Consider the following 23910-nt stretch of genomic DNA (forward strand, 5'->3'; position numbering starts at 1 on the left):
AGTCTAATTCGCGAGATGAATCTAATAAGTATAATTAGTCCATGATTTAACAATATGGTGCTACAGTAACCATTTACTAATGATAGATTAATTAGGCTTAATAGATTTATCTCGTGAATTAGACTTCATCTGTGCAATTAATTTTATAATTAGCTCATATTTAGTTCTCTTAATTTGCATCCGAATATCCGATACGACACTAGCATATGTTATCTAAGCAACCGTAGTTTGTTTGGAGTAGATCGACCATCGTTGATTTGGCCAAATGTCCATCGCAATGCATTGATTGCCCGGACTGGGCCCCAAAAGGCTGAATAATTGAAGCAGATTTCTTATATTTACATATATGCGTGTATATATAATATATACCATATGCTCCTTATATATACATATAAGTATATTCGCTTTAGCTTATTCAGCCGGCTTATCAGCCACCAAATAGTGTTTTTCTCTTACAATAAATCAGCCGTTTCAGCTTTTCAGTCAGCTTATAAGTTGAAGCGAACAAGTGTATATGTATATACATATATATAAAAGCAAAGAAAAACAGCTTGCAGCAGTCCAGCAACACGTGACGAGCACCACTCCTCCTCCTCCACTTGGCCTGCCCTGACAACAATTTCTTCTTCTTCTTGGGAGACTGACAGCAGCAATTTCTCAGTCGGCCACCTGCACCCCCTATCACACACAAATCACTTTCTCTTGTTTTGTTTCCTCTGCTCGCCGTCCGGCAGGGCAGCTGCCGTCGCCGGGCTCGCTAGCTTCCAGATTCACATCACGCCCCGCCACCTGCCACCATACTTTTCACCTTCCTCGCGCACACCCGCCGCCGGAGGACGCTAATGGACGCCGCCGAGCTGCCTCTCGTCTACCACATCGGCCTCGTGCTGGCCGCGCTCTGGGCCGCCGGCGCCCTCGGCATCCGCCACTCCTTCCTCTTCCTCCTCGCCTTCCTCTACCTCTACATGGTGGGTACTACTGCCGATTTGCTTTTCATCCTTTTTTTTCCCCTTTCTGCAAGGAGCCAAGAACCGAACCGCGCCGCGCCGCACGGAGTTTCTTGCCTTTTTTGTTTTCTCACTTTCGTCTGTTTCTGCCACAAAATCCTTGCGATTCATGCAACTCAATTCCACCAAAGGCCTAGAGAGTATGCATGCTAGTATCTGATTGCGACTTGCTTTTTCTTCACTCCACTTTCAGCTTTGCCTCTGCTATCATCTTCCCGATGATTCTAGCAGTTCCCAATTTTCCTAGACAGTTTGCGATTCTAGCAGCTGCCTGGTTAATCAGCAACCTTACCACCGTATCTTTAATTCTTCATTATGGTGTAACATAAAATTTTCCGTCTCATCATCAACACCGACTGCAAGCTGCTTCGATTTCTTTTTCCCTGTTTACTCCCTCATCCTGTCGTTGCACTTACTGTACCTCTAGCGTGCTCCTCGTTCCAAGTTCTACTTTTCTGTATATGTTATTTTCCGAGCCTTTTAGACCATGATCTAATTGCTTGCTTCAATATGTGTGAGACCAGATAATCCCAACAAATTGAGTTACAAAAAATGCTCCTTCTTCATGTAGGTAAATGCTCGCTGTGCCATGAGACTACGAAAGAGGATCCAACATGAGGAGATGAAATCTGCCTACCAACGAAGAGTATGCACCTTTTTTTCTGTGATTCAAGATTGATGCGCCTGTTAAATGATGCAAGGATAAACCTGGTTGACTAGGCTAACAATTTCATTTCATTTTTTTATTTATTTCCAATTTGATGGCTGCTCCTGCTTGTGCACATTCAGCTCATGTTGTTTTTATCTGTCAGCTCCTTTCTGATGCAGAATCAGTACGGTGGTTAAACCATGCAATAAACAAGATGTGGCCTATCTGTATGGAGAAGATCGTTTCACAACTTTTACGGCCCATCATACCGTGGTTCTTGGACAAGTTCAAACCTTGGACAGTTGTATGGTTTCTTGCTTGTACCTTGATTTTCTAATTCATGTGCTCTATTTTGTGATCTTTTACGTGGTACTGCAACTTTAACAGTGTTTTTTTAAAAAAAAATAGGCATTACTATCCATCGATACCAGATGTATAGCTCACTTAATCTGGTTATTCTGCAGAGCAAAGCAAGTGTCCAGGAGCTTTACATGGGTAGAAACCCACCAATGTTTACCTCCATGAGAGTTCTACCTGAGACATCAGATGATGACCATTTGGTAGGTATCGCTGTCATTTGATCTGAATATTTATAGGCAATTAACAATAATCTGCGTCATTCTAATGCACTATCCAGGTTCTTGAGCTGGGAATGAATTTCCTTTCTGCTGAAGATATGAGTGCCATACTTGCTATGCAGCTGCATAAGAGTGTGGGACTTGGAATGACTGCAAACATGCATTTAACTAGCATGCATGTTGAGGGAAAGGCAAGTTAACTAGTACCCTAAACCAGCCAGGAAGAGTGAAACTTGTGATGTTCTCAGATAGTGCAGTTTAAAACACTGAACCCGCACTTGTGTTATTCACATGATGACGAAACTAAGGAAATGACTTATGGGGCATAACTTTTTAAGTCCGTGTTTCTTTTTCGTGCTGAAATTAGCTAGATTAAAGTTCTCCATAATCCTTGTGGTCTTGTGGACCTTACTCAAAATTCGAAATAGATTCACACAATTTCCCTTCGATAAAGCGATAAATAAAAATAATTACACCGTTTCTTGTACAGACTGGTGGCAAGTACTTGTAACTTTAATGTAATCCTAAGGAAATTAATAAAAGCTTTCTGGTCAACAAAGGGTCTATACATATTAGTCTGTCTTTCTTTTTATGACAAATGGGAGATCCACAGAGGTATAAACGTGTTAAGCAATATTGTAAAAATATACAAATTTCTTCTATGGGAAAAGAGATGAGACAAAAGTTTGGTTTAAAATTTATAAGACCCTCATTAGATGAAGAAAGCAATTTCTTCCTTACTTGTATTGTTACCTTTTACTCAGCTAAAGAATATGTTTTTGCAGATTTTAGTTGGTGTGAAGTTTGTTAGGAGCTGGCCGTTTCTTGGCCGTGTAAGACTTTGCTTTGTGGAGCCACCTTATTTTCAGATGACTGTGAAACCACTCATTAATCACGGGCTTGATGTCACTGAGTTTCCAGGAATTTCAGGATGGCTAGTAAGATTGTCCTGTGTTGTAATCTTTCTTACATTACAGTTGGTGATTCTGTTTCTTTTACTGACCACTCAACCTCCTGGATTTATTTTTCCAGGACAAGTTAATGGATACTGCATTTGGGCAGACATTAGTCGAGGTCAGATGTTTTTTTGTTTTTTCTTCGTTCAGAAGCTTTTTCAGGGCTACCTTTTGAAGGTTGTCCATTGTGCATTGTTTCCCCTTGATGAGGTATATTTTCTTCTGCCAGCCCAATATGATTGTTATCAATGTGGAAAAATTTGCATCCACTCCTTCAGGTAGGAAGCAACTTTATTTCTTCTTGTGTTTCAGAAATTATCCTTTTATTCTAGCCAGTTTTTTAAAAAAATCACTATTGTTTCTGAAATCTTCCTGCAGAGGTGCAGTTAATGTTAGCTATAGAGTATAGACAGTTAATGCTAGAATTTGGTATGCCCCTTAAATTTATGTACCTAAATAAACAATTTTGGTATTCTGCTGCAAAATTCTATTATGGCCAACATCAATGAAAGGAATAATAAATTAATACACCCTTTTCTGTGATGGTTAACTTTCAGTCCCTTTCTGTTATCTTCTATATTGTACCAATGCCTTTGCGTTCTACAGAAAATAACTGGTTCAGCATTGAGGAGAGGCCTCCTATTGCGTATGTGAAGCTTGAGATTTTGGAAGGAACTGACATGAAGCCATCTGATATAAATGGTGAGAAAAACCTGTGACAACTTTTGTGTTACTCTTAATTGGTTTAACACATTTCATGTTCTATTCACAGGACTAGCGGACCCTTATGTGAAAGGTCGTCTGGGTCCTTTCAAATTTCAAACAGAGATACAGAGGAAAACACTATCCCCTAAGTGGTTTGAAGAATTCAAAATACCAATCACATCATGGGAGGCATCAAATGAACTTGTCATGGAAGTTCGTGATAAGGACCCCATGTTTGATGACTCGCTTGGGTATGTTCTGTTTTCTGAGCTCATGTTGCTAATGATGCCTTGATCAGGAAATCTATAGGATAACTCTTCTACTATCTTATTAACCCAGTGTTGTGATTCAACTGGCTTGTGTTGAAGATAACAATCTGATACTTACTGTTGTTTTATAATGGTCCATTCTATTTGGTATTTTTCAGAAATGAGATAAAAGTATGTCGTGTTCTGTTTTGTTTACAGAGGATGTACCATCGATTTACATGAGCTGAGAGGTGGACAAAGACATGACAAGTGGATATCACTGAATAATGTCAAGAAAGGAAGGATTCACTTGGCGGTAACAGTTGAAGATATATCTGAGGTCAGTTGCAACATTCTCTCTCCTTTCCTTTTGCCATAATTTTTCAACACCAATTTTGTGGCCATTTGATGAGGTAGCAAGGTTAAACCAAAGTGATTGGTTGCTAGTCTTCTTTGCGAAATTATCTTGTAAAATAGCTTGATGAGCTAGACAATATATGGCATGCTCAGACCTGAGCTGTAAAAGATCACTCTTGGACTCAATTTAGTTGTATTTGTATCTGCAGGACAAAAATGTATCATGTTCGGACGAACCATTGAAGAAAGCTGATGCTGAACTACCAGTATTAACCTCTGCAGACAGCACAACGGATGCTGGTGAACTGCCTGAAGAAAAGAAAGTCTTAATGGATGAAGTGGAGCACATAAACATTGATGGACAAGAACAACCTGGAGGGTTATATGTTCATCGCCCTGGCGCTGGGGTTCCAAAGACATGGGAATCCCGGAAGGGACGAGCACGCGCCCCGGACACACAGATTTACCAAGAGGTTGACAAGTCAAAGGAAATCCCCGCACCAAAAAGCAGTGGACATGGGGGTCTGTTTAACCTAGGCTCCTTTTTCCGGAAGAACTCAAGGAAGGAGAGCTTCAAAGGTGATCCCAGCCTTCCTACTACTCCGGGTTCTCAGAGTGTGACAGAGCTTGATCCAAAGCTCCCCAAAACACCACATCCCAACCTGAAGGAGCTTGGTGAGAAGCGGACATCAATAAAGCTTGTAGTGAATGAAGAAGCAAGCCCAGCAAGCAAGGTGGGAGACACGGATAACTCAACAGAAGATGTAGCAAAGGTGATCCAAAAAAATGCAGGTGAACCAGGCAGATCACTGACGAGCACACTGAGCAGGAATATTTCTAGGAAGAGAGAGGAGGACAGGTTATCAGATATCCAGGAGCAGATTGAAGCTCATGGATCTGAGTCGGTGACGGTGAGTGAAGAGCATATTCCCGTTGAAGGTGAACCAATAGAAAAGGAGGGCCATCAGACAACGGAACATGAGAATGGTGATGGTGCTGAAGAAGATTCAGTGGGAGCAGAGATTGCTACTCAGGCCTCATAAGATTGCAACTTTGCAAGATCATCAGCTTCCGTTCTTGTAATCTTGCTAGTAGATATGGTTCGCACATGCAGCCTTCTTTGTTGTTCATAGACCAATGGTGGTGAGGGATGTCAATCTCAGAAAGCCTTGTTTTGTTGTTCATAGTTGTGAAGAATAACAGTTTAGAAATGGCTGTATGGCTGTACACTAACAAAGAGCAGCGTGCTGTGCAGTTTAGACGCTCATGTTGTAAGATCAACGTAGCTCTGTTTGATGGAACTTTTGTAAAGAAACATATATTCCTTGACAATACTATTGTAAATCATAAATTTTTTGTTTCTTTCCTTCATGAAATATTTTTGCCAATACTTTCATGGAATACTCCACGATTTTTGCGTTGCAGAGTAATACATCACGATCACATCACACGTCAGGAGAAGTATATAATCAAATAAATCTAAAAGAAAGTATAGCAGAAGAAATGCAAAGCCCGGCCCAGTAAACTGTTGGCGTTTCTCACGGGGACGGCCCATCACTGATGCATCAGCTTGCGGCTTGCGCGTGCGCCCCCACCTGAGCAGAGCCGCGCCGTTCTCCGTCTCTCCGGCGGCGATCGGCGACTCGTCCCTCACCGTCGCAAGAAGCTTGTCACTTGGCGTGGCGGACGCAGGAGAAGACAGAGGATGAGGGCCGTGGTGCAGCGCGTCCTCTCGGCCAGCGTCGAGGTGAGCGTCCTCTTCAACTCACTGCCCATCCGCAATTTGCTCGGAATCTTGGTAGAGACGAGCCCTGAAAGCTTCTTCTGGCCTTCTGGGGGGTCGCAGGTGGAGGGACGAGTAGTGTCGGCGATCGGCCCTGGACTCCTCGTACTCGTCGGCGTCCACGAGGCGGACACTGACTCCGACGCCGACTACATGTATAGACTCCTCCCCTTCCAACCCCCCCCCCCCCCCCCCCCCCCCCCCCCCCCTCACTTCTTGCCTGTGAAGTCTTTACCCTTTACTAATATCTTTGGAAGCTCACCAGAATCTGTAGTGGGAATGTGTTGATCTAGAGACTTGACAGTTATTTGAGCTGGTGGAGTGATTGTGATGCTGGATTGAGTGATGATTCTTGACAAATGAATGGTGATACTACTCACTTGTACAGATAATGCCATCAGTTCTGTGGATGCTTATTATTGAAGTACCAAATGCATTATGTGTTAGTTCATTAGGTTGCACTAATATTCTTTTGCAAACATGTATACTTTGAAACTTCGGTTGGTCTCGTTTCTTGTTCATTCATTTATCAAAGGTTGTCATCTCTGCGTTTTCTATTTTGTTACCAACTTAGCATCTTTTGATGAAATTTGTATTGCCCAACTGGGCTTTCACTTTTTTTTACTATAATTGGCAGCTCTCCTGCCTAGTTCGTTTCAAAAGACATAAATCTTTTGATGAAATTTGTTTATGCTGAAATTTTCAGATAACATGACAAAAATCTGATAGCTTCAGTTGCATTCTGATACTGTATCTTATGTAGTTGTCGGAAGGTCCTGAACATGAGGCTATTTCCTAACGAGAATACTGGGAAAGCATGGGATCAAAGTGTAAGCCCTGGATCCATTTTGGCACGAATAGAATAAAATTTTCCTACTTGACAATGTTGATTATCTCCCGCACTTCATATGAGCTTTAAAGATAAACTTTTTCCTTCCTGCAGGTTATGCAGCGTAACTTTGAAGTCCTATTAGGTAATTATAAATTATAATGTGATCTTGGCCTCAAGTGTAAACATAAATAACCTCCAGTAAGCCTGCTATTAACTATGTTTCTAAGCTGATATCTTATTCAGTCAGCCAGTTTACATTATATGGCATCCTGAAGGGTAACAAGCCAGATTTTCATGTGGCTATGCCACCTGCAAAAGCAAAACCATTCTATGCTTCTCTAGTCGAGAAATTTCAGAGGTCATACTCGGCTGATTCAGTGAAAGGTAAGACATATTTCATTTGCCATCCTGAACTCTTGATTATCAAATAAATGTTTTCTTTTTGGTTCACATGGATATGCCTATATTGGGATTTGCCTATCATAGCTGATGAATTGTAGCTTTCCCATGCTTTCATGGTACTGAGCATTCCTTTATGATGATGCACAGCTCATGCCTGTTATGTTATGATAATAACTTAAGTGATTTTTTCTAGTTGTTCTGCTAAGTTTTTTACTTTGCCGATATATTGCCATGAGTATGCCTATGTTACTATGTACCAGGCATTGTGCTCATAATACACAATCTTCTTGCGGTTGGTTTTGTTCCTGCTGTCATTTCTGTTGCAATCTGTTCCATTTACATTTGATGAAGGATTTCTCCCATAAACTACTTTAACATGAACATGAATCTAATGATGTTCCTACTATTTTTGGCAGATGGTGTTTTTGGAGCAATGATGAAGGTGCCTCTGAGTGAAAAAAAATGTTGTTATTATTGGCTTTTCATGTCATATGGCCTTTTCAAAATTAGAGTTAATTGGAAAGTCTTGCAGGTTTCTTTGGTAAACGATGGCCCAGTGACAATGCAAGTCGACTCACCCTCACTGCAAGGCGCTGCTCAGTCAAGGCGAGTTTCCTTTCCTCAAATTATCAGACTTATTTTGCTCTTAGTTGTATTGGATACATGCTGACTACAAAAGCACACTTTTACAGACTTGGCTGATTTATTTGTTTGTTTTTATGCATTTGAGTAGCAATGGCGATGATGGTTTGCTTAGAGATGGTGAAGCAAGAGTGCCTAAAGAGACATGCTAAACCTCTATGACTAGGTCTGCTGAGTCCTGCCGGCTGGCCTAAACGTGATGGAGCCCTGGCCAATGTTCTCCGTTATGTTATGCTCTTGCAGAATTTTGAGTCGGGGGTTGGAGCTGAAAGAAGCCATATGTTGTGCTTCTATCTGTACTTGTGAGGAAATATCCGAGTCGTGATTTTTGTTACATTATTAAGTTGGCATGAATTAACTTGAACTTGTCTCTGGTCAATACATGATATATAATTTCTAGGATCATATAACTGGAGTAACAACAGTCCTCGTGCATATCATATCGATGGATGAAGTTCGTCTCTCATCAACTGTTTGTTCCGGTGTCCTGCTGGAGCAGCACAAATTGAAATGCAGCCCGCATGTCTTATTTTTTGTGAATTCAAAATGAAGCCTTGATGCCCTACCCTCTTTGTGCCCAGTTGTTAGCACCTGCAGTTGAAAAGACAATGCATAGAAGCCTCCCCAGTGTCTCTAAAGCCTTGGCACCTAATGAACACGAGGAGAGGAGGAATCCTCACCTGGGGTTGCTGCTCTTGTTGTCCCTGCTAGAAATAGAAGGGTGGTCTCTCATGGCGGCGGCTGCCGGAGGTGGTGCGGGGGCATGAGACGGCGGCGGCGGTCGCACGGCCACCAGTTGGCCATTACCACCACCAGCGGCCATGTTGTTGGTGGTGCTGGACCAGCAGAGCAGCAGGTGGTGGTGGTCAGCGAGCTGCCTCCGCAGGGCGGCGTTGTCGGCGCGCAGCAGGGCGTTGTCGCGGCGGAGGCAGGCCACCTCCCGGTAGCATCCCTCGGCGGGGTCTCTCTCCCGCCAGCGCGCCTCCCAGGTGAGCGTCTCGGCGGCTCGGCGGCGGGCGGCGTCGGTGGCGTTGGCCTTGATGATGAGCTTGGTGAGGTTGGCCACCCCGAACACCAGGTGCAACGCCCGGAAGTCGTTCATCCTGTGTGCCGGGAAGTAGGCCGCCAGCTCGCAGTTGGGCTCGCATTTGCGACGCTGGTGCTTGCAAACGGCGCACGCGCCGCCGCCACCACCACCTCCGTTGCCGGCGCCGGTCATGTCTGTCCCCTTTCCTCTGCAGACAGATAGAATAACAAGAGAGACCATATATGCATGTATATGGAAACCAACCACGAATGCAATGCAAGACAGTAAGGTGAGAGGAGGGTCACGGCTTCATGTCATTTCTAGGTTGCTCACAGCAAGAGTTCGCACAACAACTTATACAAACTATTATTTTCAGGTTGGATCAGCCACTGCAAATTCTGATCCAAAGAATATAATGGCCATGCCAACACAGCAGCCAAGAAACAATAGGGAAACCAATCGGCAATTTCCAGGTGTTTCAGCGCACCACTTAGCAACCAAAGTTGGATCATGCAGGTGTCGCTGCCTTGCCGCCTTCTGCCCCATGGACCCCTTTCAAGTTCAAGATTCCTGTTAGGCCTCGTCCTTTAGCAAGCCGCTCGATTTCATTCAGCTTCAATTTAAGATCCTCCAATTCCTTTGCTAGACTATCTTCCCTTTGTTTCAATTCCTTGCCATCAACAAAAACAATTGTTAATACCCACTAATTGTGAATTTTCTGAAAGTATACTACAATTAACAAAGATTTATCTGAAGGATCAAACTTTCTATTTCTCTGGCTACACGATAGGGTCTCACGTTTTTCCTGTGTTCTGAAGGGACAAAATAATCCTCACAGGATTGAGTAGTGAATGAGGCAGGTACAGAGCTGCTAACATATCACATTTCTCTGAGTTCAAACTCTAAAACAATGCAGGGAAATGGCATCAAGTGAAAGACATTACCTCAAGTTCCTGCTTACGAGCTTCCTCCTTCCTAGCCTCTGACCTTGCACTTCTTTGAACCTCAAAAATTAAAGCAGCAACAGCGACCTATTGTCATTATAACAAAGAAAATAGTGTACCATTAGCTGAGCATTAAGTATATCCCTGTGGGTAACTGTAGATGTCATAGCACACATATGATATATAATGGTTTTGAGAGAAGTACCGAAAAGATAAAGGCTTCTCCGATGAGATCCGTAGCAGCTTGTACTGCTTTCTGCTCATCTAGAGGCCTGATCTCCACATCTGTCGCATGCCCATAAATGCGCCTTTGTATCTTTGTGGTGATACGATGGTTTATCTGTAACGGTGCTGATTACCATCAATATGCATGAACCATCACAAGAGAAGGGAGGATATGTCAATGAATGCAAATACATTGAGTAGCCTAGAATGCTCCCATTTGCTCTCTCTCTCTCAAGCAGGCAGTATCAAGTTGGACAGCTGACGTGACCAAATACATAGGACCCCAAAGCATATTTCCAATTCAAAGAACGCCCGAATTTTTGCATCCTATTTAGTCCAGAGCCCAGACAAAGTGATAGATCAAGCTCCACTAATTTGGGAGACAGAATGCTGATCAATTACTCAGCAGGGGGAAAGGCTATAATTTGTTCCTAAATCCCTCGACTCTTGTGAGTTATAATAGCATCTGGTCTCATAAAAGGCTATCATATAATATAGGAGGCTCCACAAGAAAAGGGAAAATTGTTAGCATTCTTGGGTAAACAGCAATCCACCAAATGCAGTAATGTGTCAGCAGGTAGGAGCTTATCAGAGACCCCCAAACAATCAGACTGCCTTCCATGGGTGCAGATTTCCCCTCTTGAAATCAAATTGTAAGATCCGACGTGCAAGTGGTGCTCTAGACGAACGGATCCCCTTGCTAATTTAATTGACACGCAGTTAGGTAGGTGTACCTGGGCGATGGCGACGATGAAGTTGCGGAATTTGGGGTGGACGGCGGCCTGGTTCTTGAGGCGGCTGGCGATGGGCTTGGACAGGGTCCGCAGCGCCAGGGTGCCCAGCTTCGCCACCGGCAGCGCCATTATTCACGGCTCTTCCTCCGCCGCCGCCGCGACTCCGAGCGGGGGATTCGTGTGGGGTTGAATCGACCTCCGCTGGGCCAGGCCTGGTGGGCTTGCGCTCGAACGGAACGGGACGGGAAATATCCGATCGGTTGGTTGCCAACTCAGGGCGTTCTCCATTTCTAGTTTCAGCAGCAACTCCTCCTCCTCCTCCTTTTTCCGAAAAGTCAACTGCAAATCTTCATCTTGCTGAGCAAGGCTACCCTTCTTCTTGGACTGAAAGGATTTGACTAGTCATTCATTCAAGCCAAACAGCTCCACTGCGTACTCTATCTATCTACAAATAAATACATAAATAATTAGAAGCAAATTTGAGTTGAATTCTTCCATCGTTTGTAATTTCCCACTGCTCTCTTTCAGTTTAAACCAGTACTAGCAATTATGTCCACAAGTTGCTACATGCGAAGGTTATATACCAAGGCCCTTTGTTTGGGCTTTCAGCCACCTTTCAACCCCCAGAAGCTAGCTGAAAGCCCAAACAAACAGCTAGCTTTCGAGCCTAATTTTTCGTGGGTAAGAAGCTGTGGAAAATCACGTTACAATGCAAAGTTGGAAAGTAGGAAAAAACGAGCTTCTCGCTAGCTTTCGGCGGTAATTACCCGCCTGCCATCGGTAAAGTGCTGAAACGTTACGCTTCTTTTTCCTCCTCTGCCCTCCTTCCGCACCGCATCTGCCGTTGCCGTTCTCCTCCCTCCGCCCAGCCCCTTCCTCATCACCCGATCCCGCCGCCGCTCTCCTCCCTCCGCCCGACCCCTGCTCGTCGCCCAGTCCCACCTCGTCCTCGTCGCCTGCCGCCTACCTTCCTCCGCATCGGGCCGCCGCTGCACCGCATCGGGGCACCTCCCTCCGCCTGGCTCCTGCTCGTCGCCTTACCCCGCCTCGTCCTCCACGGAGCCCTAGAAGGCGTCGAAGAAGGTGCCGGCATGGCGGGCGGCACCGACAAGCTCCAGGATCGGGCGAATCGGGAGGACTGCAGGCGCAGGTCAAGGCCGACGAAGGTGGAGAGGTAGGCTGGTGGGGAGGCGCGGAGGAGGCTGGTGGGGAGGTCGAGGCGGAGGAGGATCTCACGCAGGAGGTCGTCGTCGCTGAGAACAGGGAAAATGGCTGCCCATGGCCTGATCTCCAATCCCCACAGCCGCTCCGCCCCCAGGTCGCGCCGTCCGCCGCCCATGGCCTGATCCCCGATCCCGCCCGCCGCCCATGGCTTGATCCTCATGGAGCCCGCCGTTGATGAGTTCAGCTTCGCGCAGGCCGCATCCCGTGCCGCGAGGAGGACTTCCAGGCCACCGTCACCGCGCACGGCCTCCTTGGCGGTGAGCTCGGCCCCGGCCTTGAGGGACATGACCTCATGGAGGTGACGCGGCGCCGGCGTCCTCGGAGCAGACGGCGTCGACAAAGGGCCCTGCTCACCCTCCTCGTCCCCCCTCCGCTTTTAGAAAGCTGGGTTGCCAAATGGACCTCAGCTTTTGGAAAGCTAGCATTCCAGGACGAGAAGTCTAAAACCAGCTTTCAGAAAGTAAAAGCTCAAACAAACACAACCTAAAAAGTCTAGTAGTTTCATATGGCCTGGCAAATTTTAATTTTCATATAAAGGATTTATGTAACAGTACATAAGACCGCTTATTAATTATTAGACGATACTAATGTACTTATTTTTATGATAATTTGAAAATGTAACTTTTTTCTTACAGTTTTCTTAAGGTGTCCAATAGTTTCTAGCTAGTATATACATTTTGTTAGCTACATATAAAACCGTGGGTAACGCGTTTGTGGGGATTATGTTATTGACAATTTGCCACGCTGCTGAGGATGCTACAAATCATACTAACAAAGTTGTTGCTAGCTTATTAACTAAAAGTGCTAATGGGTACTTAGTACGGTTGGCCACTTGTAGAAAAAACTACTGGGAAAGATGAATGATTAGTGCCAGGTCGCAGTGCCTAAACCCTGTCGATGGACTATTACCAATTCTAGCGAGCTGTTGTCTCTTTTTCAAGAAAAGTGCAGTCGTCGGTGCTTATGTATGTAAAGTTGATATCGACCAACTACGGAGATCCTTGCAAATTTTTACCCAAGAAGTTAACTTGCAACAGCTGTTAACATGTAAATCAGAATTACCATAACTGTTAATAAGTTCACTTAGCTTGTGTCACATCCTGAAATTTTTGGATTCCAGGATGTGATTAGAAAGAACAATTAAACAATAATTTTCTCATATTTTAAAAAAATTTCCCAACCATTTATTCTCTTGACAGGTAATTTAGTATATGAAAAGCAATTGGTTGTTTTCTGAATTAAATAAAGTTGTTCTTTGTGTGTTGCATTGATGTGCATTTTGGTGTTTCATAAGTGCAAAAATTTCAAAAATACATTCAGATTAGGTTCCTCTGAGAATTTTCCAGAATTTTCTGGAATTCATTATCATTTTTTCTAGAGCTTAATCCAATTTTTGGATGGTTCTACAAGTCTTTTCAGGAGCTCCAAGTATTTTATTTGGGTTCCTTGTTTCCCAAGTCATCTCCAGGAATTTTCCTAAATTTTTCAGAGTGTTCGGAGTATTTTTCGTGATTTAATTACGATTTCAGTGTTTTCTGGAATTGTTTTCGAATTCAAAATTAATTTCTAAAATTAGAAAAAGGAGAAAAATAAAATCGGACTCCAAACTAGCTTATAAATACTTTCCGATGATCTACTTGACGACCTTTTTCGAACGCGGCAAAACCCCCACCTCATTTCAACAACTCTAACTCCCGCGATTCTCCCGCGATTCGACACTGAACATCATGTGTTAAACTCCGGTGAGTTTTACATCGAAACTCCGGCGAGCAAATCCGACTCCAGCGAAACTTCAGTGAGCTAATCTGACGAAACCACAAGTCATTGGTCGAAGGTTGATTTCGTCGTTCTTGTTCCGTTTTGCCGTTCAAGAGCAAGTTTGAGCTCTGTTCCCGGCGATTCCCTCCTTCTCCTCTCTCCGTTATGGCCGAGGTATGCTCATGGGTCTCTGCGCCTCCCCGCGCCCCGAGCCCCGCTTCCCTCGCTCCGCGGCCGACCCGTCGCCTAACGCCGCACGCCTCGCACGCGCAACTGCCTCACCTCCTGAGCCGCTCGCCTGTGCTGCACCACACGCGCCGCATGCAGCTGCTCGCGCCCACGCCGCCTCAGGCTCCGCACGCCAGGCTACCGCTGCCGTCGTCCTATGCACCGCCGCAACCCTGTGCTCTGCCGCCGGCTCCTAGCGTCGCTCCCTGGCCCGGCCGCCGTCGGCGAGCCTGCCCCGGTCGCTTGGAGTTGACCGCACGGGCAGATCGGCTGGAGGAAGAAGATAAACACCATTTTGTAGTTTGGCCCCCGACTAAACCGATAATCCCGATATCCACAGTTTAAGGTTTTTAACACGTTTAAGCCCTTGGTTCTCGCATATAGGCCCCTGGAAACTTTGTTTTCTCTCAGTTAAGCCCTAGCATCTTGTTTAATCCGTATCTTTCGCGTTTTAACTCCGTTTTGAGTAATTCTTTCACTCACGTGTTCGTTAGACGTGTAGATTAGTTTTGTACCACTTTTTAATAATGTTTATGATGATTGGTGTACTGTTTTTAATTTATTTAATTTGTTTGCTTGTATATGCGTGCTATGGATGTTTGTTTTGGATGATTGTCGCGAGTAGAAGGAACGTCGTTCGAAAGCTTTGAAGAGTAAGAGTTTCAAGAGAGCAAGAACTAAAGATAATCTGAGCAGCTATTCTTTGGAGAAAGGCAAGTGTGTCTTTGTGCTTTTGTCCCAATAACCTTATTTAATCACCATTGCATATGCTTGCATTTAATTTGATGGGTGCTATTAAGATTTGCCTAGTTTTATGATCATTCCTTGTCAACCTGAGTGGGTAGCTATGCTTAGCTCCTATACCTGGGTTATGGTGGTTTTAATGAACTCAATGATTAAACTTGTTTTATTTATACTATACCTTTCATTAATACAAGATCACCATGCTTAATTGGAATATGGAGAACCACCCAGAAAAATAGTGCAACCATAAGGACTATATGACTCTGATCTTGACTAATTAATTAGAGATGACTAATTAATGAGAGACTCTAGTTTGGAGTAATCTTACCAAAAGGGCAAGAGGGGAGACTGAGTCATTGTATAGCCCGTTCCTCTTAGAAAGTGGGCTTTGCTAAGATACTATGCCCATTACGGAGGTTTATGCATGCTAGACACCGAAACCTTAGCGGGTTACCATTTATTAGGGAATCTTTGTAAAGGCCTCGTAGCGTCCCTATGTAGTCACACCTCGGTAGTGTGATGAGTGTCAGATCAGCACAACATGGTTAGGTCTAAAGTTCTTCTGAACTTTTATGCGATTTATGGGTAAAGATGTACAACCTCTGCAAAGTGTAAAACTGATATATCAGCCGTGCTCACGGTCAAGAGCGGCCTGGACCCTCACATGATTAATGAACTTGAAAATGGACTTAAATCATGATTTATGCTTCTACCATATGCTTATGGCCTATATTTCTATTAATGTGGGTTGGTATATACTTATACCTTAGTAATCAGGTGCTAATAAAATAGATCGACTAAAATTGCTTATCGCAATAAACCAGTAAGCCTTTCCTTGTTTAAGCCTTGCATTCATATTTTCCCACACTTGCTGAGTAAGACATGTCCTCATCCTTGCTATAACCAACGTTGCTCAAAAGAAGAAGATGCTATGAAGTTGTTGTGAAGATGATGCTTAGTTCTAGGCGTACGCAACCCCCAGTTGTATGCCTGTGAAGTTTGGAGCCTTCGTTTCCAGGATTAAACGTATATCTCTGATAGACTCTTTATATCTTTTTATGTGATATTGTTACTGTTATTTAGACTCTTTATATCTTTTTACGTGATATTGTTACTGTTATTCACTGATGATGTCACTATATGTATGAAACTAGATCCTGGCATACATATAGGTAGCACTTGGTTTTGTTTTAAAACTGGGTGTGACAGCTTGTTAATTCAATTGATTGATGCCCAATTTTGTATGTAGTACTATAAGGATCAGTAATCTGTTAGCTAGCTAGAAGGATCAAAGAGAGTAAGCAGCTGATTCTGCTTTTCCAACAGCATGCACTCCTAAAAAAAATTAATCGAAATATCTCTAGACAGGATCTTGTTTCAACACGCACCTTTCCATTATAACCAAAATGCACTGAGCACGCAATTAAGTTAAGTAGCACTAGGCAGCAATTGAGATGGATGTGTGGATTTGCATCAGCAAATATGGGGGAGAGGCCAATCAAAACCACTGCCGGCCTCCCATATGTTGATGTTGGCAAGTTAGTGGGCACCCCATTGTCTTACTTGTTGCACCTCCCCTTTAGATTAATTACTTGAACCTTAGACCATTTGACATTTGGCCAAGCACACAGCAAGACAGGTCCTTCATTTTTCTTAATTATTGGGCATCGAAATGCACATCTGCGTGCTCAAGGCCGGACTGAAAAGGTAAATACAATATTGCACTGGTTTGGACAATAATAGAGTAGTAAAGTGCCGGGCCTCTTCCCATGATGCTTTATTATATAGTACTAGTAGGTTAAATTAATTATACTAAGCTAATAAGGGGGGCAGGGGGCTAGTCTTTGATGAATAATGCTGCACTATTGGTGTTAAGAATATGCATGCATGGATATGTCTTTAATTTCTTGCCTACTTTTTGCTTGCCATTGCATTGCATATAGAGATTGCCTCCCCTCGGATCTCCTTGTATGGTCCACATTGCATTGGCACACCACATGTATCATTCTTCAGTTGCATCCAATTCATGCGCGCGTGGTTCGTTGATTACTACTCCCTCGTGTAGGTCGTTTTGACTCTTTTAGATACATATATAGATTTTACTATGTATCTAGACATAACTCTATATTTATGTGCATAGCAAAATCTATGCATCGTCTTGCATTGTCCCAAGAAATTAAGTTTCCCCGGTGCAAATCTCAAAAGTAAACATATAACATACCAAGACAAGAAATGGTAAATGCAATAAGTAATAAACTGCTAGTCACTAAGCTCATCGATCTGCCAGTGGCCGCCCGGCTACGTGATTGCGGCATTGCCTGGAAATCGATCGATCGATCAAGCAATCCAGCCATGCAGCGGCAGCGACGAGGAGCACAGCGCTTGCACGCCAACGCCTAAGAAATCCCTCGTCTCCTCCCTCCCCACGTGCACGGCGGCGTCCTTATTGAGGCCGGCCGCCGACAGGATGTCGTAGGCCACGTTCCCGCCGGTGAGGTTGGCAGCGTGCTGCAGTTGGCTGCTTGCGCGAAACACGTCCTCGGCGGCGGACATGGCATTGCCGGACGCCTGCACGGCACCCATCTGCGCCGCCTTCTGCAGCAGCGCCGTGGCCGACATGTCGGTGGGCGGCGCGGGCTTGGCATTCCCGTGGTGCTGCCCGCTGAACACGGACGGCGCCTCCGTCGTCGTCAGGTCGCTGGCGTTTGACGAGGAGAGCTGCTTGCCGGTGCTCCCGCCGTACAGCCAGCCGAGCTGCGCCGCGTCCAGCTGCTGCGACGACGGTGCACCGGGGACGGGGAGGAGCTCCGCGTACAGCTGCGGGGGCACCACTGGCGGCGGAGCGCCGGCACCGGCTAGGACGCCACCAATAATGCCCATGGATGGCAGCGTAGCAGTATCGCTGCCGCCCCACAGCTTGAGGTGTGGCGGCGCGGGGAGCACCATGTTGGGTCGCACGGCGGCCAGCCCCGGCGGCGAGCCCGCGGCGAAGTGGTAGCTGCTGGGCGCGGCGGCGGCGTTGAGCCTGGCCGTCTCCTCGGCCAGCGCGTCGCAGAAGGCGCGGTGGGTGATGAAGCTATCGCGCCTGGATCGGAGAAGAGCTAGGTCAGTCATCAGTATTATTGCAATTGGGCGGCGGCCATGGAGAATCTGAATCGGAGATGGATTGGAATCCAGGGGTACCTGGAGAAGAGGGTTCCGCAGTCGCATCTGTACTCTCGTGTTCCGCATGTCTTGGCGTGCGCCTTCCAGTCCGACTGCACGGCGTACTTCTTTGAGCACTTGTCGCACTTCCACTTCTTCTCGCCGTGCTTCCGGCAGAAGTGCTTCTTGATTCCGGTGAGGTCGCCGAGGGCGCGCGACGGGTTGTGGTGGACGCAGCTGGTCTCCGGGCACACGTACACGCGCTTCCGGGGGGGCTCCTTGCCGCTGCGCTGCCGGAGCTTCCATGGCAGGTTGTGGCCCCGCCGGTGCAGCTGCAGGTTCTGGTCGCGCTGGAAGCCCTTGCCGCAGATCTCGCACACGAACCGGTTCGTCGCCATCAGCGTCCGCGGCGACAGAGCGATCACCTCCGCATCAGGGTCTGCATGCAGGATTCTTCATGTCATCAGTCTATATCGTATCATACATGGACGATGGAGAGCAGCATGCAAGAAGAATCAAGACGACTTGCCTGGTGTGCCCGGGAGGCTGCGCTTCTTCTTGGCCGGAGGAGGGAGAGGCTGCTGCTGCTGCTCTGCTTGTTGATGAGACAGAGGAAGAGGAGCCATCAAGGGGTTGGAGATGATGGCTGCCGTTGCTTCACTTGCCATTGTGGGTGGCTTTTCCAGCATGTATCTCACCTTGGAACGAACTCAACAACTAGATAGACTTGTATGATATATCGATCGATCTCGTGTGTCTTTCGTCTCTAACAACAAAAAGACATCAACGAACTAATTTGCTACCTCTCTCTCTTGTTTAACTGCTTGGGGGACAAAATAAAGGGTAACTTTTCTTCTTAACTAGGTGTGGGTCATTACTCAAGCAAGCCAATGCAAGAGGGCTAATTAGGTACCGCCAGCAACAAGGCAGCTGCAAGAGGATAAATAGACATGGAGAGGCAACTCTGATACTGCTAGTAGCTGAGAGGGGGAAGAGACAGAGGAGAGAGAAGTGAATAAAAAAATGGAGAGGTAAAAAGGCGAAAGTTGAAAGGTGTAGCGTTTAGGTGGTGGTGCTTGTGCAGAGAGAGAGAGAGAGAATGCAATGCAATGGAATCCATGATGACACATATGATGAGGAGAAAGATGGGGAAAGGGAAAAAGCTGTGGCTTGGTGCCTTTGCAATTGGCATCATTAGCCCATAATGTGATGCCTCCTGCATGCCTATCTCCTCTCAATCTCTCTCATCCCCCACGTACGTACGCTCAAATATAATCTCCTTTGCAGTTTTGCGGTGCATATGGCCGGTCTGGTCTGGTGTCCCTAGCTAGTCTGACCTACTACATATCTGCAGATCAGCTAGTAACCCTCTCTTGTTGCTGCTGCTGCAAGAGGTTGCATTTATATATGCTACGTTTTCCTGGTCTGTTGATCCTTGCCAAACATATACTAAGATAAAATTAATTATATGTAGGTTGATTAGTGACTGGAAATTATTATTTATATATAATACGTACGTAGCTAGATTATAGATCATAAACGCACTAGGTCAGGGGCACAAGTCAAAATGTAGCCGAATTAAAGTGTGCATGCATGTAGACTAGTACTAGCTTGGTGGATGCATGGATCGATCGCCCGCCTTGGATGCCCCCTGCGCCTGCTCCTGCTCTAGCTAGATGGAGTGCATGCAATAATAATATGTATATTAGCTATGGACGATGAGGCCAATAATATATATATATTGCTAATGCAATGCAGGCAAATAAAGGTGGCGGGCGGCGGCGGGGCACGTGTGCATGCATGCATGCGTCTTGATGGAGATCGATGCAAATGCAAATCGATGGATCTGTGCATGCATGTTGACGAGAATCGAACGAAGAAGCGGCCATGTCGATAGGCGACGCCGGAAACGACAGCAATTGCATGGATATCTGCATGCCCTAGCTACTGTCCTTTCATTTTTAAAAAATAGTGTCCTTGGAGCTTGCTTGCTTGTTCCATTAAATGCAACTAGCTACCTAGCTAGAGCTACTTTTGGTGAACACATACTGGTTTTAGTCTATTTCCAGCGGTAGATAAATTCCATGTCATCGAAAAATATTTAAGTTGACGATTTTATTTCAAGATTTCACAGTCCACCTATGCCATTAATTGCCGGACATGTAATTAGATATTACAAGATGAAATGAAACTCTCAAACCCCGATACTAGTTCCATTAGATTTCATAATCCTAGAAATAGTGCACAAGTAATATATATACTCTGCATTTCTTTTCTTTTCACTATCTAGCTACATGGTCATCTACCGTGGTCCTGGTCGCCCACCAGATCAGATAATAAGCTAGCTACTCCCTCCATTTCAAATTTCAAATTATAGTTCATTTTGCACTTTTAGATTCAAAGTTTTTGTTATGTACCCATATATATTATGTTTAGATATATAGTAAAAGTTATGAATCTAAAAATGTTAAAACAACCAGTTACATGCACTGCACGCACGACGGTACGTACAAAACTGCATGCGTCATTTACGTACGTACAATACCTGCTGGATCGTCGGATCGACCGACAGCACGCACTGCCGCTTAGCTTCAGTTCATCAGGGTTGTCACTGTCAGCTAAGCTTAGCTACCTGAGTCACATGCATGCATGCGTGCTTAGACGTTCGTTTGATCATGATTTAATTTTGTCTCCAAGCATCGATTCTCACTTAGTCAGAGATTCTTTTATCCATTTGAGTAATTTCCAAGGATTGTTCAAATAAAGAAGCAGGGCATATGTCGGGGAGCTGGTTTAAGATATATATACCCGTATAGTAGTCATACATACATACATACATACATCCTCCCTTTTTTAGCCTAGACATACACTATATCTAGAACTACAAAGCTAAAATCAACTATAATTTGAAACATTAATATTGATGCATGCATGCTTATTGTCGTATCTTGATTGTCCGACCTTGACGGAAGCTACATAGCTTCCTTCTCCTCATTTTTAATTGTACATTATTCAAGCTAGCTAGCAGTAGCAGGGTCAAATGATCATGTATGCATGGTGCAGTTTTGCTTGCAGCTATGTAATTACTTTATACTACAGTGCTCCAACAAATAAAATTGTCAGTATTTACTTCCTCCTTGTCTATGGTTACGTCGATTTAACGTACTGTAGAAGATAAAAAAGAAAAGGCACCGTGGAAAATACTGTACTGTATATCATGGCAAGTGAGTGACGGGAACATGTGTCATGTCAGTGGCAACGTGCAGTGTTAGTTTGTTGGTGCGAAATCCAACGTGAAGTGAGATCTCCTCTCGCATGCATCATCGATCGACCAGCCTGAGGTCTGAGCCAGCCGGCCGGGAATCTGCAGATCAGCATCAGCTAGCTGATGGATCGATCAAATCGCAAGCAAGTCAGACGATGGCAGGTGAATATTTGGAAGTGTGGGAAGGCGTCTGCTTGCGAGCTGACGACTTTAGTCAGCCCTACCCAGAAGATTATTGCATTGTGATTCTCATCTAAAATCACATGCATATAGTGCGTGATAATGAGCCTTTATGCCTTTTGGCCTTTGTTTAGCGCTAATCCCTTGGACTCTAGCGTATGAACTCTAGCAAGCCCTAGGATATTCTCCACATTTGCAAGCCCTAGGCAGCGCCTACAGCACAGCGCCTTTTGTTTCTAAAGGAACGGACGCGACGGACACAAGATTCCTTTCCAAAGGCCGATCGATCCACACAACACAAAAATATTTCGCTTTACTCTCTCTCTCTCTCTCTGTCTCTCTCTCTCTCTCTCTGCTCTACCAGCAGCATGCATGGGAGAAGCAAGTGATCAGATACTTTGGGAAAAGAAAACTAACATGGAGGTTTGGGAAAAAGAGAAGCCTTGTCACCATGGGTATGTTTGCTTTTGCTTGCTTGGATTGACCTTGGCCACTCCATGGACCAGGGGCCTGTTTTCTCTAGCTAGCTAGCAGCTAGGTTTCGAAAACCATTTCCATCTGCCTGACAGTATCAAATTAGGAGCAATTTAATTTCAATATTAAGAGGGTGTATGTTGCACTATATATTAGGAGATGTACCAAAAACAAAAACAAAAACAAAACCTCGCTTGCCATGTAGATGGGATATATGTAGTTTTCCAATATGACCAAAATAGCATATCCTAATTTAGCTATCGAGCAATGTTGGATCCATGGACTAATTTTTAGTTTAGGTCATATCGGATGTTTGGATACCAATTAGAATGACTAAACGTGAACTAATTATAAAACTAATTGCATAAATAAGAGCTAATTTGCGAGATGAATCTATTAAGCCTAATTAATTATAATTAGTAATGTTTACTGTAGCATCACATGGGATAATCATGGACTAATTAGACTCGGTCGTGCAGAGCTAATTCACCTCGGACCTTAGTAGAGATTGCATTAGAGAGGCACAACGTGTGGGTGTGGACTGGAGGATTTATAATAATAATAACAAATCCTCTACTTTGGTAAAGAAAGATTATTACATGTCAGTAGTTTCAGAATATGTACACGTTGCTGGGCCGGAAATCAATTTTATATATTGCTTCTAGCAGCTTTACGATTCGTGTTGGCCGGGGTGCATACAAACGGCCATGGCTCACTCTTCCTTCCTTACCCAACCAATCTCCCATATCCAAAACCCTAGCGCGTGACGACCATTAGGTTTCAAGCTTGGGGTTTGAGGAGAAGACTCATCTCACCAGTTGTTTTAGAGAGACTGCCAATGCAATAAGAGGGAAGCCAAACCAACGCTTCATGTGGGAAACCAATGTCGATGGAGGAGCAGCGATAGGAAGGTCCTTTTTCTACCAAGAGGAAAGTCTATTTTATTAAAAAATGAAAGAGGCCCCTGCCTCTATATATCATCTGATACATCCGGCTATTCTTTGTTTCAATGTAAAATACTTCTTTGTAGACTCTGTTTGCTAGGAAACAACACACAGAATCTCCAAAACCGTGGTTCAACAGATAGTATTCATTCATATCATAAACTTGTTCTAATGCATTGTAGAAGGGGCAGTGCTATTCCTCCATCGTTGGATGAAACTACTCCCTCTGCTTATGTCAAAGGAGGAACCTCGTAGGCTCTTGCGGATTGTATGCAGAATGCGTAAAGAAAACAGAGCCCTAGCCTGCTGGATAGTGTTTATTTTTTGCTAGTTCTCTATAAATTTCCAGGCCATCTTTGCTTCACTCTTGGAAGAAATTCCAGCAGCAATGGTTTACTAAAAATAATATAGATGCATGGCATAAAAAAGTATATATCATGAAATGGAATCATATACTACCTTGGGAATTTCAGGGCCCTTTTTATAGCGCGTTTGTTTTGACGGACGGACTCATGCCGAGCGAGTTGGTTCTGGAAATCTGACTGGACCTCAACGCTGGACAAAGCAGAGCAACGATGGATGGAACGATGCCATTGCTCAAACCAAACAGGCAGATAGGCTAGGACTCAATCCAAACGCCCTATTGCGTGGATCCAAGGATGCAGACAAAAAGACATCGTCTCATAACTATACACAAAAACAAAGAAGAAGAAAAGGACGGTGCGTGCGGCGCTTCAAAATAACAAGTGGATCAGAGACCTTGATCACACAACAAGCTTTACAACAACTCACTTGAGCGAATTCATAACACTATGGAGCCTGATACAGCAATATGAACTATTACCGAATCAGGAAGATAG

The 23910-nt window shown here is 44.6% G+C and overlaps 5 protein-coding genes across 7 annotated transcripts; 2 read left to right on the top strand and 3 right to left on the bottom strand.

The window, feature by feature from the left end:
• Window positions 1-621: 621 nt before the first annotated feature.
• On the top strand, window positions 622-5876 carry LOC117855379 (C2 domain-containing protein At1g53590). Its single transcript, XM_034737721.2, has 12 exons — window positions 622-968; window positions 1579-1653; window positions 1820-1960; window positions 2121-2216; window positions 2294-2425; window positions 3020-3172; window positions 3267-3308; window positions 3420-3468; window positions 3797-3892; window positions 3963-4146; window positions 4363-4483; window positions 4710-5876. The coding sequence occupies exons 1-12, from the start codon at window positions 843-845 to the stop codon at window positions 5541-5543; spliced, it is 2049 nt and encodes a 682-aa protein (XP_034593612.1). The 5' UTR covers window positions 622-842; the 3' UTR covers window positions 5544-5876.
• Window positions 5877-6043: 167 nt separating this feature from the next.
• Window positions 6044-8538, top strand: LOC117855382 (uncharacterized). 2 transcript variants are annotated; one of them, XM_034737726.2, is made up of 8 exons: window positions 6044-6247; window positions 6347-6438; window positions 7047-7113; window positions 7227-7257; window positions 7359-7499; window positions 7934-7981; window positions 8050-8123; window positions 8251-8538. In XM_034737726.2, the coding sequence occupies exons 1-8, from the start codon at window positions 6206-6208 to the stop codon at window positions 8260-8262; spliced, it is 507 nt and encodes a 168-aa protein (XP_034593617.1). In that variant the 5' UTR covers window positions 6044-6205; the 3' UTR covers window positions 8263-8538. The 2 variants fall into 2 exon arrangements, with proteins under 2 accessions (XP_034593617.1, XP_034593616.1); XM_034737725.2 differs by having other exon boundaries at window positions 6049-6247; window positions 7934-7959.
• On the bottom strand, window positions 8419-9426 carry LOC117855381 (LOB domain-containing protein 21). The gene is made up of 2 exons (XM_034737724.2): window positions 8840-9426; window positions 8419-8750 (listed from the first exon to the last, which is right to left on the bottom strand). The coding sequence occupies exons 1-2, from the start codon at window positions 9424-9426 to the stop codon at window positions 8744-8746; spliced, it is 594 nt and encodes a 197-aa protein (XP_034593615.1). The 3' UTR covers window positions 8419-8743.
• A 50-nt stretch (window positions 9427-9476) lies between these two features.
• Window positions 9477-11508, bottom strand: LOC117855383 (OPA3-like protein). Of its 2 annotated transcripts, none has more exons than XM_034737727.2 (4): window positions 11090-11493; window positions 10336-10470; window positions 10131-10217; window positions 9477-9856 (listed from the first exon to the last, which is right to left on the bottom strand). In XM_034737727.2, exons 1-4 carry the CDS (start codon window positions 11216-11218, stop codon window positions 9695-9697), a joined length of 513 nt encoding a protein of 170 aa, XP_034593618.1. In that variant the 5' UTR covers window positions 11219-11493; the 3' UTR covers window positions 9477-9694. The 2 variants fall into 2 exon arrangements, with proteins under 2 accessions (XP_034593618.1, XP_034593619.1); XM_034737728.2 differs by having other exon boundaries at window positions 9806-10054; window positions 11090-11508.
• A 5662-nt stretch (window positions 11509-17170) lies between these two features.
• On the bottom strand, window positions 17171-19491 carry LOC117855380 (zinc finger protein MAGPIE). The gene is made up of 3 exons (XM_034737723.2): window positions 18717-19491; window positions 18227-18626; window positions 17171-18128 (listed from the first exon to the last, which is right to left on the bottom strand). The coding sequence occupies exons 1-3, from the start codon at window positions 18874-18876 to the stop codon at window positions 17381-17383; spliced, it is 1308 nt and encodes a 435-aa protein (XP_034593614.1). The 5' UTR covers window positions 18877-19491; the 3' UTR covers window positions 17171-17380.
• Window positions 19492-23910: the final 4419 nt, after the last annotated feature.

Source organism: Setaria viridis, chromosome 5 (assembly GCF_005286985.2).
Source record: "Setaria viridis chromosome 5, Setaria_viridis_v4.0, whole genome shotgun sequence".
Classification (NCBI taxonomy): Eukaryota; Viridiplantae; Streptophyta; class Magnoliopsida; order Poales; family Poaceae; genus Setaria; species Setaria viridis.

What these genes read in the sequence shown, in the direction of transcription:
- LOC117855379 (XM_034737721.2), top strand. Translation starts at nt 843, where the DNA reads ATGGACGCCGCCGAGCTGCCTCTCGTCTACCACATCGGCCTCGTGCTG. An exon ending in CATCAGATGATGACCATTTG is followed by an intron (nt 2,217 to 2,293) that starts GTAGGTATCGCT and finishes TGCACTATCCAG; the next exon opens with GTTCTTGAGCTGGGAATGAA. An exon ending in TTGGGCAGACATTAGTCGAG is followed by an intron (nt 3,309 to 3,419) that starts GTCAGATGTTTT and finishes TTCTTCTGCCAG; the next exon opens with CCCAATATGATTGTTATCAA.
- LOC117855382 (XM_034737725.2), top strand. Translation starts at nt 6,206, where the DNA reads ATGAGGGCCGTGGTGCAGCGCGTCCTCTCGGCCAGCGTCGAG. An exon ending in GGAAAGCATGGGATCAAAGT is followed by an intron (nt 7,114 to 7,226) that starts GTAAGCCCTGGA and finishes TCCTTCCTGCAG; the next exon opens with GTTATGCAGCGTAACTTTGA. An exon ending in CAAGGCGCTGCTCAGTCAAG is followed by an intron (nt 8,124 to 8,250) that starts GCGAGTTTCCTT and finishes GCATTTGAGTAG; the next exon opens with CAATGGCGATGATGGTTTGC.
- LOC117855381 (XM_034737724.2), bottom strand. Translation starts at nt 9,426, where the DNA reads ATGGTCTCTCTTGTTATTCTATCTGTCTGCAGAGGAAAGGGGACAGAC.
- LOC117855383 (XM_034737727.2), bottom strand. Translation starts at nt 11,218, where the DNA reads ATGGCGCTGCCGGTGGCGAAGCTGGGCACCCTGGCGCTGCGGACCCTG. An exon ending in GAGAAGCCTTTATCTTTTCG is followed by an intron (nt 10,218 to 10,335) that starts GTACTTCTCTCA and finishes TAATGACAATAG; the next exon opens with GTCGCTGTTGCTGCTTTAAT. An exon ending in CTCGTAAGCAGGAACTTGAG is followed by an intron (nt 9,857 to 10,130) that starts GTAATGTCTTTC and finishes GTTGATGGCAAG; the next exon opens with GAATTGAAACAAAGGGAAGA.
- LOC117855380 (XM_034737723.2), bottom strand. Translation starts at nt 18,876, where the DNA reads ATGCTGGAAAAGCCACCCACAATGGCAAGTGAAGCAACGGCAGCCATC. An exon ending in CAGCCTCCCGGGCACACCAG is followed by an intron (nt 18,627 to 18,716) that starts GCAAGTCGTCTT and finishes TCCTGCATGCAG; the next exon opens with ACCCTGATGCGGAGGTGATC. An exon ending in TGCGGAACCCTCTTCTCCAG is followed by an intron (nt 18,129 to 18,226) that starts GTACCCCTGGAT and finishes TCTCCGATCCAG; the next exon opens with GCGCGATAGCTTCATCACCC.